Source organism: Falco cherrug, chromosome 8 (assembly GCF_023634085.1).
Source record: "Falco cherrug isolate bFalChe1 chromosome 8, bFalChe1.pri, whole genome shotgun sequence".
In the NCBI taxonomy this organism is placed as follows: domain Eukaryota; kingdom Metazoa; phylum Chordata; class Aves; order Falconiformes; family Falconidae; genus Falco; species Falco cherrug.
Window position 1 is genome coordinate 63,949,884 of NC_073704.1, and position 19,081 is coordinate 63,968,964.

At 46.9% G+C, this 19,081-nt stretch overlaps 2 protein-coding genes across 9 annotated transcripts; one reads left to right on the forward strand and one right to left on the reverse strand.

Annotated features, from left to right (window-relative positions):
• The first annotated feature begins 812 nt into the window (after positions 1–812).
• On the forward strand, positions 813–8,599 carry RNF14 (ring finger protein 14). 5 transcript variants are annotated; one of them, XM_055718542.1, is made up of 8 exons: positions 813–926; positions 1,940–2,102; positions 2,659–2,810; positions 3,164–3,688; positions 4,108–4,336; positions 4,989–5,161; positions 5,731–5,861; positions 7,029–8,599. In XM_055718542.1, exons 2-8 carry the CDS (start codon positions 1,949–1,951, stop codon positions 7,081–7,083), a joined length of 1,419 nt encoding a protein of 472 aa, XP_055574517.1. In that variant the 5' UTR covers positions 813–926; positions 1,940–1,948; the 3' UTR covers positions 7,084–8,599. The 5 variants fall into 5 exon arrangements, with proteins under 5 accessions (XP_055574517.1, XP_055574519.1, XP_055574520.1 ...); XM_055718544.1 differs by lacking the exon at positions 813–926 and adding an exon at positions 1,038–1,058; XM_055718545.1 differs by lacking the exon at positions 813–926 and adding an exon at positions 1,109–1,219.
• A 1,707-nt stretch (positions 8,600–10,306) lies between these two features.
• GNPDA1 (glucosamine-6-phosphate deaminase 1) lies at positions 10,307–17,845 on the reverse strand. 4 transcript variants are annotated; one of them, XM_055718550.1, is made up of 7 exons: positions 17,828–17,845; positions 14,649–14,790; positions 14,479–14,580; positions 13,285–13,467; positions 12,452–12,636; positions 11,596–11,770; positions 10,307–11,316 (listed from the first exon to the last, which is right to left on the reverse strand). In XM_055718550.1, the coding sequence occupies exons 2-7, from the start codon at positions 14,770–14,772 to the stop codon at positions 11,219–11,221; spliced, it is 867 nt and encodes a 288-aa protein (XP_055574525.1). In that variant the 5' UTR covers positions 14,773–14,790; positions 17,828–17,845; the 3' UTR covers positions 10,307–11,218. The 4 variants fall into 4 exon arrangements, with proteins under 4 accessions (XP_055574525.1, XP_055574524.1, XP_055574523.1 ...); XM_055718549.1 differs by lacking the exon at positions 17,828–17,845 and adding an exon at positions 14,884–15,044; XM_055718548.1 differs by lacking the exon at positions 17,828–17,845 and adding an exon at positions 14,884–15,042 and having other exon boundaries at positions 14,649–14,811.
• Positions 17,846–19,081: the final 1,236 nt, after the last annotated feature.

The window sequence follows — 19,081 nt, forward strand, 5'->3', positions numbered from 1 at the left end:
GGCTGTTGCTGTTGTATTTAAAAGTTTTTGTGTTCCCGATAGAGCTGTGGAAACAGCCACCAGCTGATTCTGTCTGGTCACTGCAGGGCTGTGCCTCGGTGCAGGGCTCTCTGCCCTTCCTCCTTATAGCAGCTGCTCTATGGTGCTGCTGGGAACACTCTAGAGTAATTGACTTGCACCCGATTCGTAGTTGCAGGAGCTTTGGGAAGTTGGGGGATGGGGGAGCAGTGGGGTTATATATCCCTGGCTGCCCCCGAGGGCACCAGCTGCCGGGTGCTCACTGTGCGGAGGCAGGGAAGTGCTCCTGCCCAGCTCATTAGGCCCTGCTCACTCGTCTAAATTAGCTGCGTGTAACGGGAGCGACCACCTGTATGTCAGCTGCCTACACGGCTGGTCTGGTCGGTTCTGACTTGTTTCTAATGTTTTGTGAGGGGATGTGCTTGCTTCCATCAGGCCCTCCTTGGGAATGCTGGGGCGTGTTTTGTTTTCCCCTGGGAAAACATCTGACACGTTAGGGTTTTGTGTGGTGTGTGGGGTTTTTTTTGGGTTTTTTTACTCCTATGAGCTTTATACAATGATTTGCTTCTAGTGCTGATTGTCACTGAACTTGCAAACGTTGATCTGCGTGTTACCGCCCAGCGCTGAGCCGCGCGTTCAGCAGTTGCAAGGAGTAAAGGCGCTGGATGCCGTCGGGTGGCCGCCGCCGCTACTGCGGGGGGCTCGGTGCCAGCGGCAGCCCTGGACCCCGGAGCTCCGCGCCCGGCGCCACCGCCCCTCCCAGCCGCCGGGGGCGCTGCGGGGCCGGGCGGGCCCACCGCCCTTGCCCCGCCCCCTCCCTGCGCCGCCCCAGCCGCGGCGCCGGCCGCGGCTGGGCCGAGCTGCCGCCTCGCAGTCCCCGGGCCCGCTGGCGGCTGCCTGCGGCCGAGGTGAGCGCCGGGCCGGGCCGGGCGGTAGCGCGGGGCTGCCGGGCCGGGCCTCTCTCCGCCTCGGCGGGCCGAGAGCCCCGGGCGGCCGCGCTGCCCCCGGCGGGGTGGGGGCGGGCTTGGAGATTCTTTCCGGTTTGTTTCTGTTTCTTCTTTCGTTCCTGCGCCGCGCGGTGCTGGGGCTGCTGCCCCCCGGCGGGGAGCGGGGGGGCCCTGCCGGGCTGCCAGGCCCGGGGGCCGCGGCCATCGCAGCCTGCGCCGGGGAGCTGGAAAATACCAACGATCGTATCGGTGCTGTGAGTTACCGGGCGGGCCCGGGCCCGCGCAACGACAGCGCCGGGAGGGGTCGCACGGCGCCGGGCGCTGCGGGACGGAGCGCGGGGGCCGCGAAGCCTGGGCAGCGCCGCCAGCCCGCTCCCGGCCAGCGCGGGCGGGCCCCGGGACCCCCGTCCGGTAAGGGCAAGAGGCCCCGGGACCCCCGGGAAGGGAGGGAGCCCAGCCCGGCCCGGCCGGCAGCTGCGGCCCGCGGTCCCGGTCCCACGCCCGCCCGGTGCCTGCGCGGGAGGCCCCGGCCGCCGCCAGCGGCGCTGCGCGCACGGGGCTGTTGCCGCGCCTGGTGCAGGGCGCTGGGCCGCGGCCCCGGTCCCGGTGCTTGCCTTCGGGTCCGTTGTCCCTTTCACACGCTCACGGATTGTGCCCCGCCGCTTTTGCCGTTGGTGTATTTCACCGTTTCCCGCCCCCCCCCCCCGCCCGGCCTTGCAGCTGTCCTTGGCCATCAACACTTATTTACGGTCTGCTTTTTGACTTTCCAATGTTCTCTTAAGGTGCTTTTTTTATTTTATCAAGCTATTGATATTTTTGAACCTGTAAAAAAAGCTGTGTTATATTTTACCTTGTTTTATATCACTTACTTTGATTTCTAAATCTTATAGTAGTATAAAATAGCTACCAAAATTAACAATTTGAATAGGGTGTGTTAACTTGGTTGATGTTGTAGAGTGGTGTTAACTCCACAGGAAATTTAAATGTCTTCAGAAGACAAAGAAGCTCAGGAGGACGAGCTGCTGGCTTTGGCTAGCATATATGACGAAGATGAGTTCAAGAGAGCCGAGTCTGCCCAAGGAGGAGAAACAAGAATTTGTCTGGAGTTACCCCAAAACTTCAAAGTATTCGTGAGCGGTGAGTTGCGATGTTCTGTGTCACCCCAGCGTCAGGTTGTGCCGAGCCGATTGTCTGGTACTCGCATGGTGGTTGCTGCGGTGGTCGCTGTGGTGGCAATGTGTAGGAGCACCCATGGAGAGCACCAGGACCGACCCTGTGCTGTGCTTGTGCTGTTCCTGGCGTTTATACCCGAGCTGGTGGTTTCATCAAATATATATATAATTTCTTTATTGAGCTTTAAAATTAAGAGATGAGTAATAGTATGCCTTTGGAATAATTAAGTTTTGGTGTTGGTTTTTTTTTCCCCTTGAGGATAAGTCTTTCCAGGTTCTCGGTTTGCGCAGGATCTTGTATTTCACAGTCCTAGGGTTTGCTGTTTTAATCGTATAGACGCAAACCCATGATATTTTACTGCACTGAGAAGTTTTTGTTATTTACAGTTGGATAAATAATTTTAAACCCAGAAATCTATCAAATGAAAAGACATATATTGGGTGCTGTCATAAACAGGTGCAGTTCCTTAGTTTTTCCTTTCTTGTTATTTCTCAAGCTGTCTCAATTGTCTCTGATTCAGACAGTTCCCCGGAGAACCTGCAGAGTGGTGGGTTTGAGTACACCGTTTGCTTTCTGCCTCCCCTCGTGCTGAATTTTGAGCTCCCACCAGACTACCCGTCAACCTCCCCACCGGCGTTCACCCTCAGTGGGAAATGGCTCTCCCAGGCCCAGGTTTGCACAATGGTTTTAAAATTTTAACAGAGCTTTTGTGTTCATGAGCAAGTTCATAATTAACAGTGCTCTGGGGGATGTTAATATAGTAGATGAAAGGAAAATTAAGACACATTTACAATTACTCTTTTAGTTGGCTCTTCTTTTCTTTCCTACCCGTTTGTGTTTGGTCACCATTCTGAGGAATGACAGTTTGCATCTGTGAGCATTATTTTATGTGTATTCTCTGTATATATTAAACCCTCCAGAATCTGAAATCTTAAGTGTGCACCAAGGCTGGCTGTGGGAGGGGAGGAAGATGGTAACAAGTTGTCAGAACTTACTGAAATCTGGAATGTTTTTTTCTTCCCTAGCTCAGTGCTCTTTGCAAACACTTGGACAATGTATGGGAAGAGAACCGAGGCTGTGTGGTCTTATTTGCCTGGATGCAGTTTCTGAAGGAAGAAACACTGAATTACCTGAATATTTCCTCCCCATACGAGCTAAAACTGTGCTGTCCAGGGAGCGGGCAGAGCAGGACACCTTTGGTCCCTCTTGACAGCGAGGATAGTGGTGGTGCAGCAGGCTGTGCCGCAGCCAAAGAAGAAGTCATTGATGCAAGAGCTGTACAGGATGTGGAATCATTGTCGAGTCTGATTAGGGAAATCTTGGACTTTGATCAGGCTCAGAGGAGGAAGTGCTTTAACAGTAAGATGTACTTGTGCAATATCTGCTTCTGTGAGAAGCTGGGTAGTGAGTGTATGTACTTCATCGAGTGCAGCCACGTGTACTGCAAAGCCTGCCTGAAGGACTACTTTGAAATACAGATCAGGGATGGTCAGGTCCGCTGCCTCAACTGCCCGGAACCGAAGTGTTCTTCTGTTGCTACTCCTGGCCAGGTAATAGAAGTGTGCAAGCAAGGGTGGTGGCATTCTGCTAACTTGCCAATAATTACAGAAGACAAAGTGTGGCTTTTCATGGTGAGCATTGTGAATGAATATCCCCAGGGAAATTTTTTTCATGCTCTGAGCCACACAGAGGCATCGGACTTAAAACCAGATCACTTTTGCCTGCTTTATTAGTACTGGCATTGGTCAGAGGTCTGAATTAGTGTCCCATTGCATTCAACACTGCATGCTTTTCGTGTGATTAATTGTTATTAAAATAGCATTTATAGGAGTATTTTCATGACCCACGGGAGACTATAAAGTGGATTCATACCAGCTGTAGGTACTTTTTCATTGACTTGCTGGTTTTTGCTGAAGCTTGCCGGCTCAGAATTTCAGATGCACACAATCTGTCTTTGATCTTTGCTTAGGTGAAAGAGCTGGTTGGAGAGCAGCTGTTTGCACGCTATGACCGCCTGCTTCTGCAGTCCAGCCTGGACCTGATGGCGGATGTAGTGTACTGCCCCCGCCCGGGCTGCCAGACACCGGTCATGCAGGAACCGGGCTGCACCATGGGCATGTGTTCCTGTTGCAACTATGCTTTTTGTACCCTCTGCAGGATGACTTACCATGGGGTCTCTCCGTGTAAAGTCACCGCAGGTGAGTCATCGTATTTCAGAAGTGGATCGAGAAGCAGTTAAGTCTCATGTGAAAAAGACTGGAAGTCAGAAATGAAGCAAGGAAACTCATCACTGTGTGAGCTTTCTAAAAGATCAGGCAGATTCATTTGGAGTAGGTCTGTTGCTGACAATTAAAAATTGTTCCTTTGACACGCCACAGCTCAGGAGGTCCCTAAACTGCTGATGGCCAAATGCTGAGGGGCCATAGCAGGGAAAGAATAATTTTATATGTGCCCTTTTTTAACCTTTCCTATGAATCCACTACTTTCTGTTGTCAGAGTTGATGCTGGAATTAGGTGGATGCTACTCTGCCTGTTTAACCTCAAAATCCAGTGACAAAGTTTCATTAAATGTATGTTCAGAAAAAATATTTCCATTCTTCCATTTATTTTACATTGTAGACTTGTTCTAATACCATTGACTTGTCTCTTATTATAATGAAACGGTGTAAAACAGTTGAATTTTGGGGTAGCGGGGTTTTAATAGTCTCATCTTTTTCTTATGTATTCTAATGTTGCACTTGCTTTTTAATTAGTGATGTTAGTTTCCTTCGAGAATACTTCATGCTGTTATTAGCTGGACATCTTTATATAATATATTACAAAAGCTGTTTTGTTTTATTTTATTTCCAGAGAAATTAATGGAATTGCGAAATGAGTATCTAGAAGCAGATGAGGCAGGTAAAAGATTTTTGGAACAACGCTATGGCAAACGGGTGATTCAGAAAGCCCTTGAGGAGATGGAGAGTAAGGAATGGCTAGAAAAGAACTCAAAGTCTTGCCCTTGCTGTGGGACTCCTATAGAGGTAAGCATGGAAGGGAAAGGCTGAAGGATCATAGTTACTGTTGAGGGTTACTAACATAAATCGACTCAGATCTTATTTAGGCTGAAACAGAGATTTGTTTGTAGCCTCCAAGTTCACCTGGGTAGGTAAATTTCTAGGAAACAGTATGAGAACTTTCCATTTCTGTCTGTGTTCTGTAGAAAAGGTGATGTTTCTGGAGCTCAGGGGCTTGAGTAAATATAGCAACTGGTACTGTTCAGACTCAGTACTAAAAAGATCCAGGTTGACTATGGATCCATATGAATCCCTTTTGTTTTCCCTGTGTTTCAGGCTACTGCTGTTTCAGGCTACGGCCAGGAGATAAAACTAGCTTCAGAAAAATGTTAATTTCCAGTATTACTAGTGTTATAGCCAATTCACAATTCTCTGATTCTAGCCCCTACTTCTTTTGAAGGGTGAGAAGATACCAGTGTTACGATAGAGTTGGTATAAAATGTATTCATTAGCTGATGCGGTTTTGAGGACTGTTACCACATAGAGGCAGGCCTGACTGATTTTGTTACTGCTGTTTCTTGTTTTCTTCCCCTCAGAAACTAGATGGCTGTAACAAAATGACGTGCACTGGCTGCATGCAGTATTTCTGCTGGCTTTGTATGGGTTCTCTGTCAAGGGTGAACCCATACAGGCACTTCAACGATCCATCTTCCCCGTGCTTTAACAGGTACGTATTGACGTGTCCCTTCTAGTGCTGTGCCACTTATTTTTCTCCTTTTTCTTATAGTCTCTCCCAGATTATTCTTACCTTGAAATCTGTAGTTACACGGTTTCTTCTTTCAAATATTTACACCGACAAGGACTCAACACTAACAATAAAAAAACAGGAGTGATTCGGGATATGGTTTTGCTTTTTAAGAACTTTTGGTTTATAAATTCTAGAGAAGTCTTCTGGGCCTGTTCCTAATACTTTATTTGCTGCCTCTGACTGGGAGACAGCCTGTAGTGAAGTTTCCTTGGAGATGCTCAGGGGCAGCACAAGGTTTTGGGTAAGAGCTGCTTCTAAAAAGCTGCAAACTTGCCTTATGTCATCTCTATTAGGGATGTATCCAGAGACAAAGGATGCCGCTACTGTCAGCCCGAGCGAAAGGGCAGGCGGGTCAGAGAGGAGTCGTAGTGGCAGCCTCTGCGTTTGTGTGTATTCCGTTGGGTCCTGTGCCCACTGCGGTGACATGCAGTGCCTGGATACAGAAGTCAAAATACCAGTAGTTCACTCAGTCCTCCACTGTGTTCTGCTGTAACAGATGTGCCTGACAGGCATTACTTTTCTCTTCTTGGCCCTTCTTTTCACCATTCCTTCTCCCAACAGGAATTTTTTCACTTCCTACCCCATTTTCCTTTCTGGTTTTGTTCTGGTGTTCTTTTTTCTGTCCATTTACCTTAATCTCTGCCTATCGAAATATTTTCTTGCCTTTTGTTTGCCCCACTATTTATATGTTACAGCTGTTTGCCCAGCTCTGTGTTGTCAGGTTAGATTGTAAGCTGTTGGGAGCAGGCAGGCTTGGCCTGCTGGAATATTGCTGCCTAAAGACCAACTAGGAACTAGTGGGCTAGGTGTCTTCTCATGCAGTTTTGGATTAGTAATAATTTTCAGGGATTTCTTGAGATGACATGTTTGTGAGGTACTGCAAAACCTTCTGGTGTAATGTGCTGTAGAAGTGCAGAGTGGCTTATTTTAATCAACTTTGAGGACAGCAGCATGAGGGGTTTATGATACTGGAAAAGAATAGTGAAACTTTCTGCTTTTGTATTTTTTGTCACGTTTAGATTGTGGGTTTTTTTAACATATTTTACTTTTTTAACATCCTGATGTAAATTATTTGCTTTCTTTCAGATTGTTTCAAGCCATGCATATTGATGGTGAGTTCTGGGAAGTTGAAGACCAGTAGCTTTTTCTAGCAACAACAGCAGAACAAACCAGAGACAGATGCTTTCCATTTTTGTGTCATTTGTTTGCTTTTCACTTCCATTACATGATAGAAGAATAACTACCTTGCACTGCAGGATAGTCACATTTCAGAGGCTGTTGCCAAAACCAAAGGAGACCATTTTACCCATCTTGTGGTCAGGATCACCATGGAAGGCCCCAATAATCATATTGATTGTTAAAGACAAATACAACCAGTCAGAAGTTGGAAAATTACTATGAAAATACTTACTAAGAGGTGCCCCTTTTTTAAAAGCAAGCAAAAAACCTGAACCCCCAAATCATAGAAGTATTTGGCAGTTCCCTTTAGGGAGGCTGACCTTTCTAGGATCTTGGCTCATATCCATTGTGAGTTTTCGGGCACTTTTATTATGGCTGTAGTGCTCTTTCTGGAACTGATGCTGCTTGGACAGGGAAAGTTTTCTGATTCAATACAGAAAATTTCTTCCGTATTTAAGCAGCTGAACTTGTTGCTTCTATAGCATTTCCTGACCCATTTCTCTGAAAAGCAGCCCTGTCACTGATACTTCCTAATGATGCTAAAGTTGATTATCCCTAACCCCCTTGTTACCGGCTCTAGTGCCTGGGCCTTTCCATTACTAAATGCTTTGGCAGAAAATGGATGACAACCATTTCCACAAATTCAAATCAGTCTGACTCATCTCAGCATTGCTGTTCTGTTCACTCGCGTTGCCTCTCCTTATTTTGACAGTGATGAGTGCTAAGGCGATGAACTGAGTATGTGGCCAGTGAGAGGGTGAAAAGTGTGTCACATATTGAAACACATTTTTATGGATACGATACATAGTTGATATTAACTTGAATTCCTCAAGATACTGAAAATTACCTTGTCTTCTCAGATGGTGAAGTAATTTATTTTTTACTAACCCCTTCATATGAGGAATTTGATTAGTTGATAGTTTTGCTTCTGGACTTGATGCCTTCTTTCCACTGTTTTTGCCCTTCAAATTATTTCAAAACCCAAGTTGTTTACCCTAAAAGCTCAGTAAGTAGTTTTGTGATTGTGAAAGTAATTACTGGAGGGAGCCACTAATTTTTTAGAAGTTTTTCCACTTGCAGAATGCTCTAAATATTTGTTTTGAAATGAAAACTGCATGTGCTGTGTTCAGAACAAATAGCAGGGTCCAGATGGATAGCTCAGGAGCTGAAATACTCTTCAGAAACTCAAGGTAAACACCTCTCACTCAGTTTTGACCGATAGTAAATAAATTTATGCTCGGATAATCTGGCCAAAATGAGTGCTGATTTAGTTCCCTTCACAGAGGATTAAAGTCTGTGCTATTAGAATTGGCAGTGATTAAAAAGATGAGATGATAAAGAGTGGATCTCTTTGTCTCGGTTTAGGCTATAGGACAGCATGTAGGGAAAGTTTACATTGTGTATGGTTTGAATTGTATTTCCTGCACCTTTCACATGCACTAAATTCACTTTAAGACAGTAAACATAGTTGTCTCCCCGTTTTGTCTTCAGTCTGGCATGTATATGGCAGCACAGGTTGTGTGTGGGACAGCTCTACTTTGCGTCTGGGTGATGATCGCTTCTAGCCCACATCTGCTACAGGGCCAAGGCCCTCGTGCATGTGGTCGTCCATAGAATGATGTCGACCAGACCTGGCTTGCACAAAGCTCTCAAGTGAAGCTGGCAGAGGATGTGTTCAACTGATAAATATTTGGACATTTATGTATGCAGAGTGCCCTCTGACCCATGAGCCCTCATTTCCTTTCGGAGGTACGAGCCCCTAACTCCTACGTGGTGCCATCGTTGACGTTGCTCTGCGGTCACTGCACTGGATGTAGCCAGCTCTGAGCTGCGATCCCCAGTCATTTCCACTCTGGCCACAATTTTAACTCTACAGGCTGAATCCAAAAGCTGCCTGCTTTCAGGAGGAGCTTCTTCCTGCTGAACTGCTTTTGTGGGCAGATGGGCAATGTCTGTGACACGGGGTGTGTGCTTAAACCCCGTTGTCCTGCCTGGGTGGAGGATGGATCTCTTAACCCTACAGGAGGCTGGGCAGGTCCCCGATGCCAGGGGGTACACTGGGATGAAAAGCTGTGGCTGGGGATGTCTGCCAGAGCGTAAGTGCTACAGTGAAGTATTTGAAGATGTTGCAGTGAACTACCTCTGCTTTTCAAGAACTTTGGAGAGAGAAGGAACAGTGATGTAGTCACCACTGTGTCTGTGAACTCTGGGCACTTGGGGACCCCTGGGCTGGAGCTCCTACATTCTGCAGTGAGGCAGAAGGGGATAGACCCTCTGAAGAGGGGACAATCAGCTGGTGTCGCAAAGGTAGGACAGCTAAAGCCAGAAAGACAGGCTTTACAGGCAGACAGCATGGTGGGCAACTCTGGTAATGTGCTGCAGTTTCTTCAGGGTTTGGGGGGTTTCCCCCTCTTGCAGACCTCACTTTCTCCATTTCTGTGCGTGCACCAGCAGCATTAGATTATTTGCAGACACTGTGGTACTAGGTAGAGAGCTGTCACCCCCTCCTTTCTCCATCAGGGATCCCCACTTTTTTACATGAAATGGCTGCTGCTGGCAGGACAGAACCATAGCAGGTGTTCGGTGGAAACCTGCCAGCAGACTGGACAAAGCAGGCAGCTCTCGAAGCAGGGAGCAGCAGCAGCTATGTCTACCAAACTGCTTTCAATACAGCTTTGCTTCTAGGCAACAGAGAAACCTTGTGCAAGCTACGAGGTCTTTCTCATGCTCTGAAGGTTGTGGTGGTCTGTTCAAAGATGGTATTCCAAGTCCTTCCTGTTCAGCCACAAACGGTCCAGTCAATGTAACCATTAAAAAAAAAAAAAAAAAAAAAAAAGACATTTAGTGTAGAAAGTTACATTAAAGATCGAAAGCTTACAAAATTTCTGCATAAATAAATGCTGCCTTGTTTGTCTTGCTCCTCATGTGACTGCATTTGATAGGAAACTCGGGAATCGAGTTTCAGAACTGGTGGGTTTTTGCCAATACAGGCTGTTGTCCACCTGTGTGGGGCTTCTGTAATTAAACACAGGCTGAAGCCAGGGGGAACAGGGTGGGGTTTTGAGGGTTATATGGCATGTACTTGTAGCAATATAAAGCACTGGGCAGGGAAGGGGGGGATGTTGAGGGGAGAGAGAACCACTTCAGGCTCTGCACTGACACAAATTAAGACAGTACTGAGCAGCACAGGGAGAAATCACTTAGGTTTAATCTAAACAAATCTACCCTCCTGTAGTGTACTTCATAAAGCACCAGGGCATAGAAAATTATACCCCAAAACTGAACATGTAAGGCTTATTGTGTGACAACAAACAAAAGCATACCGATACATAAAATGCATTATCATTACAGCACTGGTGAATGCTGCCTATAGCCTCTCTCTTGCTGAGACAGTAGAGCTCAAAGCAGGGTTCAGACAGGGCTTTATCTAGTCAGGTCTTGAAAAACTCCTAAGGACTGACTGCACACCCTCTCTGGGCAGCCTGCCCCACTGCTTGACTGTCCCTCTGGGGAGTTTTTTTTCCTTACATCCAGTCTAAGCATCTTGTCTCAACTCAAGCCCCATTGCCTCTTCTCATCTTCCCCCATGCACTGCCCAGGACAGCCTGGCTTCATCTCCTTGATGACCTCCTCATAGCTGTGAAGCACACTGCTGTTAAACGGTCACACTAAAGCTGCGCAAGCTCAGTTCACATTTTAAATGACTGTAATGCAAGAGATTTTTGTGAGGGGGAATGATACAAAAGGTACCTGTCCTAACAGCAAGGAATGCATCCCAAAGCGATACCCATTTGGTTTCTGCAACATTGTACTTCCCTGTATCTTCATATTTGTTTTGCGGCCTTCAGTCCATTCACAGATTAAAGAACTCATCCTCCATTAACTTTACCTTCAGAGAGTAAGTTAGTGGAACGCAAGTGTGCTGGAGCCCATCCTTATTTGGGTAATTAAGGCAGGTGTTTGGCATCTGTCTTTTTAATGGACAGAAGCAAGGACACAATCATTTTGCTGATTTAAGAACAAATACAAGTTTCTGCAGCAGTTCCCTTTTCTCACAGCTGGTTTTCAACAGAAAAGCTGGTTCAGCACTACTCCGATTAATCGCTGTATGGCTTCTTAGACTGGCTCCTTTCTGCTTCCATCTCCTTCATGCTGTATAAGGGTTCCACAAGCTTGTTGTGAACCAGCATTAAACCTGATGTACAAAGTAAGAAGATTACTTAAATAGATAATAAAGCACAATTCTCATTCATTGGATGCTAATGAAACTAGACATTGCTAGAGCCCTTGGTCCCTTGCTCCCATACCCATACAGTTAAGCATTTACCTTTGTACTTTTATTATTGCTGTACACCTCAGCTGTTATTATTTAAGGAACATACTCCTTTGGGAGCTGATCAAACAAAGATCTAATGGAAAGCATGGCTTGTGCCATTTCAAAACTAACAGCTGCTTGGCCTGGTCAAACGCTCACCTTTAAAGTATTTCACTGTCTTAACTTTGAGTTCCAGCGTGGCATCCTCATCACACACAAACACAGTGTTGGGGTGCTTCTGGAAAGCAGATACTGTCCACATGTGGTTGACACCTTCCTCAATAGCTTTGTACAAAGCAAAGGCTTTGTGGGCTCCTGTGATAAGAATCATCACCTGGACTCCGAGACACAGAGGATGGCAGTTAGGGTCCAGAAAATGCATTCAGAATGAGCACACCCACCCCCTGCTGAACCGAGAGCAGGCTGAACCTGGTGCCTAACAGGGGGAGATCTCTGTCATCCTCCACAGAGGCACTTCACTGTATCACAGTTCTGTCTGGATTTTATTTGTCAAATTAAATCATAGCCTGATGGGTCATTGTAACGTTTCACATCCTTTTAGCTCCCCTGTTAGGCACCTATATGCGGAGACTTAACAAGTATAAATCAAGGTATAGTCTCAGTTAAAAGTTATCCCATACAGTTTTCATGATCTGCTGGTGTAACCTCAAGTCAACCAGTGACTCTTGCAGTTATTTCCCCAGATGAAATTATTTACCGAAGACATCCTCCCAAACCTTTCTAGCTCCCTGTGGATAACAGCTGTACTGCAGGGTTATGCAAATTTAAGTGTGAGCAGAGCGGAAATGGAAGACAGAGCAAGAGCCTTTCCACAGTGTTGCAGGATGCAACAGAACAGGAGGATCAGGAATTCAATTCAGCCGCCTGTGGCAGGAAAAGCATAAGCTGGCCTGTGCCAGCAGGGTGCATTGCTGCTCCAGGACTGGAAAATCTTAGGTACTCCAGGAAGCCCTGCTCAGGAGCTACTGTATGAAGTCACTGCTTTTCTCCTAACCTCTCTGGCATCCATGACAGTGCCTACTCCAACTGTCAAAGCCATTGTGGGGACTTTGGAGAGGTCACCATCAAAGAACCTGGCGTTAGCCAAGATAGTGTCCATAGCCAAGGTCTTCACCCGTGTCCTGGATACCAAGCTTGATCCAGGCTCGTTGAAGGCAATGTGACCGTCTGGGCCGATACCTGTGACGGAGACAGTTTGAGAAAGTCTGGCTCTAACAGTTATTGTAGGAGGCAGAGCCAACAGCACTCCTATTCAGGAGGATATAAAGGGCATTCAATGCTTCCAGGAACAGATACAGATTGGAGGAAAACACTTGCAATTTTTCTGCTCAAGCTCAAATTTTCTTCTGGTAGGAATGACAGCAAAAGCCCCCTCTGAGGCCAACAGAGACTCTGCCCTAACTGTGCTGGGAGAACAATAAAGCAAAGTAGACAGCAGAATCTTAAGGCAAGCTGATGGGAAAAGCTTGCATTAAGCTCGTGTTGGCTCAGAGGACTCTACTCCTAGCAGCTTCCTCTTTGCACTGGCAATTGTAATACAATTTATATTTGGTACAATTCTAGCCCAGCTTGTTTCTCCTACTAATTGTTTCCTGAACAATTCACTTACTAGATTGGAATACTTAAAACTGGAGGAGTGGTACAGTGAAAGACAAGGTTGCCAGCACCCATGAGCGCCCAGAGTGACAGAATATGGGGTGGGTTTCAATGCAAATCCACTGGACTGCACTGAAGATAAACTCTCCTGACAATAAGTGAGATAGCTGGTGGAAGACAGGCAGTGCTGCCTGCCGGTGTTCAGAAACGGCTAGTCCTTTGGGTTTTCACCTCCAACAAAGAGTTCAATTCCTCCAGCGGCTTTGATTTTATCCTCAAACGCATCACATTCTGCTTGTAGATCAGGTGCATTTCCATCCAAAATGTGAACGTTTTCTGCCAAGATGTCAATATGCTTAAAGAAGTTATTCCACATGAAAGAATGGTAACTTTCCGGATGATCCCTTGGGAGACCTGGTAACAGAGCATGCACAGGACTAAGACCAACTGAAAGAGTTCTCACCTGTAACAAACACCTATATGCCCCTGCAGTGGCTTTGGTAATAGAGCACGGCTTTCTCTGTCTGTCATTTGTGACTCCCTCAACTTCCGTGAGTTGTTTTTATTTCCCTAAATAGCAAAATTACAATCAATCACAATAGCTCCTGTAAGACATGCTCATTTTAACATGCAATAGATGTTCCAGAAAAGCAGGCACGCACTGTGCCTCATCTGTTACTAACCTTCCAGCCTTCCTTCCAGTTCATATTAGGAGGAATGATTAAAAAACTGTGCAGAAGCCTGGAAAATAACTTTGTGCATTTCCCCCCCACCTTACATGCTATAAATCCACACTGGACTGCCTACTGTCTAATGTTGCTTGATAAGGATTGTTCACAGAAAAAAATTCTTGACCAGAGTAAAATCAGCATTAGCAAATATTTAGCTTGTATGTTTTTCACCTTTGGAGCTTTAGGCTTGCCACTGATCTCTGTACCCTTTCTTCTGAGAAGGCTATTTCACCACAGCTTCATAAATGAAAGAATCCTCTGCTATCTTAGCAGGAGCGCACGTCGGTTACAGAAGGGCACTTGGACAGGTAACACATCAGTCCTTGTAAGAGATCTGAAGCTCAAGCGACCTTTATAATCCCAGAGCAAAGGCGGTGGTTCATACTGCATGCTCTCTCAGCTTGAAATGGTAAGGTGAGCCCTTAGCTGATCGATACGTAAGTTCAGGCAAAAATACAGCAGTGCCTGCTGCGCGCAATACCGGGCAAGCCCTGACACCCTTTAATACTTCTTGTGCATGCTTTCAAACTGGCCCTGTTCACTCCCTTGGCTAATACAGATTTTAGCCCTTCCTACCTTGCCCTTTTGCAGGCGGGATGCGCCCCACCGGCCGCGGCGCCGGCGCGGGGGCACAGCAGCCACTCGCGCAGAACGACCAACCAAAGCCAAACGCTTCTCGTGTGCGGGCACTCACCCACGTACTCGTCCATGTTGAAGGTTTTCACGTACTTGAAGGAGAGGTCCCCGTTCCGGCAGTACTCCACCAGCTTCCCGTAGCAGCCCAGCGGCGTGCTGCCTGCGGGGAAGGTGCCACCTCAGCCCCGGGGAGAGGCCCGCGGCCCCGCTCCCGGCCCCGGCACCCACCTGTGGGCAGCCCCAGCGTGAAGAACCGCCCGGGGCCGGGCCCGAACTGGACGATGCGGTTGCGGATGTACTTGGCGGCCCACTCGCTGGCCTGCTCGTACGTCTCCAGAATGACGAGCTTCATGGCGGGGCCGGGCGTCGCCTGGGCAGGGCGGGAGCCGAGCTGAGGAGCGCCGCCATCTTACCGCCGCCGCCCCGCTCACCCGCGCACCCACCCGCGCACCCACCCGCGCACCTGCCTGCCTGCTGCCGCCGCGCTCGCGCTGCCGTTGCCCGCCGGTCTCCTCAGCGGGCACGGCCGCGGCCGCCCTCCGCGCCCGCCCTCCGCGCCCGCCCCGAGGTGGGCGGTGAGCGCCGGGCCCGGCCCCTCCCGGCCGCTCGCCCCAGGAGCCCGCGGGCGGGAGGAGCGGGCCGGGCACTCGCCTCAGGAGCCCGCCGGTGCGAGTCACCCCCACAGGGTCACTGCGCCCCCTGCAAAGGCCTGACCAGAGCTGTTAACTCTTCAAGAGCTGTCCCCTTCACAGGCTGCTAGCTCCAAAAGACTAATAACAGTTTGGGTATTTTAATCCTTCCCCCCCACCTTTCTAACTTTGCTGCACTGGTACTACAGGAGAACTTGTTTCAGCAGCACTGTGAGCAGTATTAGCTCCTCAGTTTGGAAGCCTTATGACAAGGCTCTAAAGCACCGTGGCTGGCTTGGAGAAGACAAACAGTAATACCACATTTTGAGTTATTAGATCAATTTACTATAAACTGCTGAAAACTCCAACTTTAAAAACACAAACATCATCTACGAATGTCAAAACGATGCAGAACTTCAAATTAAAATACGACTTACTAAAAAACAATCCTGTTTTTTTTACTGATTTTCACCTAGTAGCAAATCTTTAATCATTATATACTGAGCTATGGTTATGTATATATGCAGTTCAATGTGGAGAAAAGCTTCTATGAATGCACTCATGTTTTCGCCACTGCATGATAAGTACACACTTAACACACAGCCTACTAGATCCCAGTGCAAGATGAAGAAATGAAAGAAAAAAAGCTGAAGGGTTTTTTTCATTTTCTAAGACTAAATTTCATAGCTTTCTGCTAAAAATCAAGACTGAATACATTTTTTGTCCACAAAAACTGGACTTAAAATTATTTAGCATTTTCAGTGTTCACCACAGAGCAATTCTGCCTGGAACAAAACCAGTTATTAATTTATCCACTGAAAATATTTAAATCATTTAGCAGAAGGAATTTTGAGAAATCCAAGGCAAATTCTTAAGTGTTATGGATGAAATTCATACTCTGCAATGACAGCAGCACTATTTTCACTTTATAACAGTTTAGGTGGTGCATAACCTTATGCAGGCTTGTCCTCCTCCACTTCAGAGTGGATTCATCATTCCTTTCATTACAGGACAGCTGGAACACCTGGTGACACACCACAGGAAGCTGTAGCAAATGTGGTGTGATCATACAGTGTTTCATGCCTGGAGTAATTTAAAAGCATGGGTGTCCCCCATTGCCAAGAGACCATCTGCTATCATAGTTTTGTTTAACTCACTCTTTTTTTTCCCAGTTTTGTCCTTCAAACTGCACTTAGAAACCTAGCTCAGGCTCAGATTCTCATCTTTCAGAAATTGCCTGGGAATTCAGCAATTTTCCTTTATGCTTTCAGCCACCCCGAGACAACCAGGCCTGTTCGCATATCCTCACTGCTGCCAGAAGGCAGGCTCTTGTCTAAAGACAGCCTTTCTGATCCAGTTTCTTCCACTGAACTTCTTTCAGGTGTTGAAAAGACCTACGTAAGGCCAAGTGTTCCAAGAGGCACTGAACAATTTTTCCTCTCTCGGATGCCCCTAGGTGGTGCCCACAATGTGCAGGTGAAAGGAGAATAAAAACATTTTTTGTCCTACCGAGCCCCACCAGAGACAGATGGGCATCCCAGACTCCAGTGTGCAGTGGTGGTTATTTAGTGTTGCTTTGTGCCTTTCCCAGATACTGGAAGCAGCTTGGCTAGTACTCCTTAGAACAAGGGTCTAGGAGTGTGGAGTTTACACAGTGCCTCCCACAGCATTCCTGGCTCTTCTGGCTGTTGCCAGCTGACAGCAGGAATGAACTATGGAAAGCAGTGTCAGAAAACAGAAGTTATACACTTCCAGATTTAAGTCATGCTTTTTATATTTAGATATGCATTCCAGAATTTGTCTCCAGACACCCTGAACTAGAAAACAAAACAGATTTCTACTCCTTCCAAGTTCAGGGAGAAATTGGGAAAGAGGAATTAACGCACACGTGTGGGATGGCAGGTGGTGGAAACCACCAAAACCCAACAAACAAACCAAACCCAAAATCCAGCCAAGACCCTTAGTCTCAGATTCCTAAAAGAGAGCAAAGGAACCTAAACTGCATAACTTGACATGATTGTTTTCATACTTAAGACTAGACCTACAGTTACAAGGTCATTAAGCACTACTAATGTGTGTATTTCCTAGTCAAACCATCCCAGCTAGTTTTGTTCCTAGACATAAGGTGGCAGCACAGGGACACAGTCCCTGCAGCCTGTTGGTGCTGCCTCCCAGAAAGCGACCAGCTCAGTTACACGTGACACAAGCTGCTCTCTAAAGTTGAGAAATCATCAGAAAACTCTAAAGCCTGCACAAAAGAACTTTGCGTGTAATTCTTTCACCTACTACCACTTGGCCACACCTGCCCTCAAAAGCAATTGTAAGCTACCACCACCCTAGAGAAAAAGCGCAACATCCCTGTCGCTTCCTGTCCTGCCAGTCGCTGCTGTCAGGCACCCAGCTTCTCCAGCCCATGAACCATGGCATGCATTGCAGTCTTTCCTTCACCTCTGAGAATCGCAATAGCCCCTACTGGAAAAGACATAAAAAGCAGCCGCTGCCCACCACCCAAAAAAAACGCCCAACAACCCACCCACACAAATTCTGGAAGACCCTTCTTTCTGTCCAGCATTCCTGCTTCAGAAAAGGAGGATTGCTTCCTGCTTCTGAGCATTTGTCTCCTTCAGACAGGAAAGCTTATAAAACCCACCTTGCAAGAATACTGAGTGGTTTCATATTTTGAATGGAACCTATATGCATTTACAATCAGCCTGTAGTTTGGAATGTGCATTCTCCAAAAACCCACAACGCCAAGGAAAGCCTGTGTTTGTGTCTTACCCGCTAGTGGAGACAAAGCTGTTTTGTTATCACATCATGGGAATCTCATGACATCCATCTTGCCATTTTTTCCCCCCAAAACTGGATGTCCTGTGCAGGTGCCTTGACCTTACTTTGTTTTATGGCAAAGCCAGCTTTCAGAAGGATTGGAACTATTTCTTCCCTTTCACGAAGACTTCTGCTGTAATGCCCCACATGTTGATGACATGTTTTCGAAATTTTTAAACGCTTCTGTAATTAGCTGGGAGAAGAGCAGTGGGTGTAGGAAGATGTTTCCCCCACAGGTTGGCTCTCTTGAGAAAAGGCAAAAGGTGTAATTATTAATAGTTCCCATGAGATGGCACCAGAAGTACAAAGGTGATCACAATACTGAGTACACAGACCTGACTAGTTTCACAACCAACAATTCTAGCATACTGCAAGCCAGTACTACAAAGTACAACAAAACGAGAACCTTGGCCCAGGCCCCAAGGGCAATAAATACCAAAGCAGCGAGTATATGCTGCAAGTAAGGTGTCACACAGCTCTGAGAACAAGCGCAACAACTCTGAGAGTAAATAAAGCAACACTGTGACTGGTGACCATTAAACCAATACAATGAACACTTAACGACAAACTTGTTTCCACACACTCTGATCAGACCTGTTGTTATCTCAACCCTTCATGCCCCATGTCAGATGCCAAAAAGGAATGTCGTGGTTTAACCCCAGCCGGCAGCTAAGCACCACACAGCTGCGTGCTCCCTCTCCACTCCCTTCAGTGGGATGGGGAGGAGAATCAGAAAAAAGTAACACTTGTGGGTTGAAATAAGAACAATTTAATAACTGAAACACAACACAATAATAATAATAATAAAACCAATTGTTATTAAAAGGAGAGAGAAAGAAAGAAGAATAAAACCCAAGGGGAGGAGGGTGGACAACCAAGTTATGCACAATACAATTGCTTCCCGCTCACTGACTGATGCCCAGCCAGGCCCCCAGCAGCGATTGGCAGGTCCTGGCCAACACCCCCAGCTTATATCCTCAGCATGACATCCTATGGTATGGAATTGCCCTTTAGTTAGTTCAGGTCAGCTGTCCTGGCTCTGCTCCCTCTCAGCTTCTTGTGCACCTGCTTGCTGGCAGAGCATGGGAAACTGGAAAATCCGTGATTTAGAGTAAGCACTACTTAACACACTGATGTTTCAGTTGTTACTATCAACGTTATTCTTATAATAAATCCAAAACATCATTGCACCAGCTACTAAGAAGA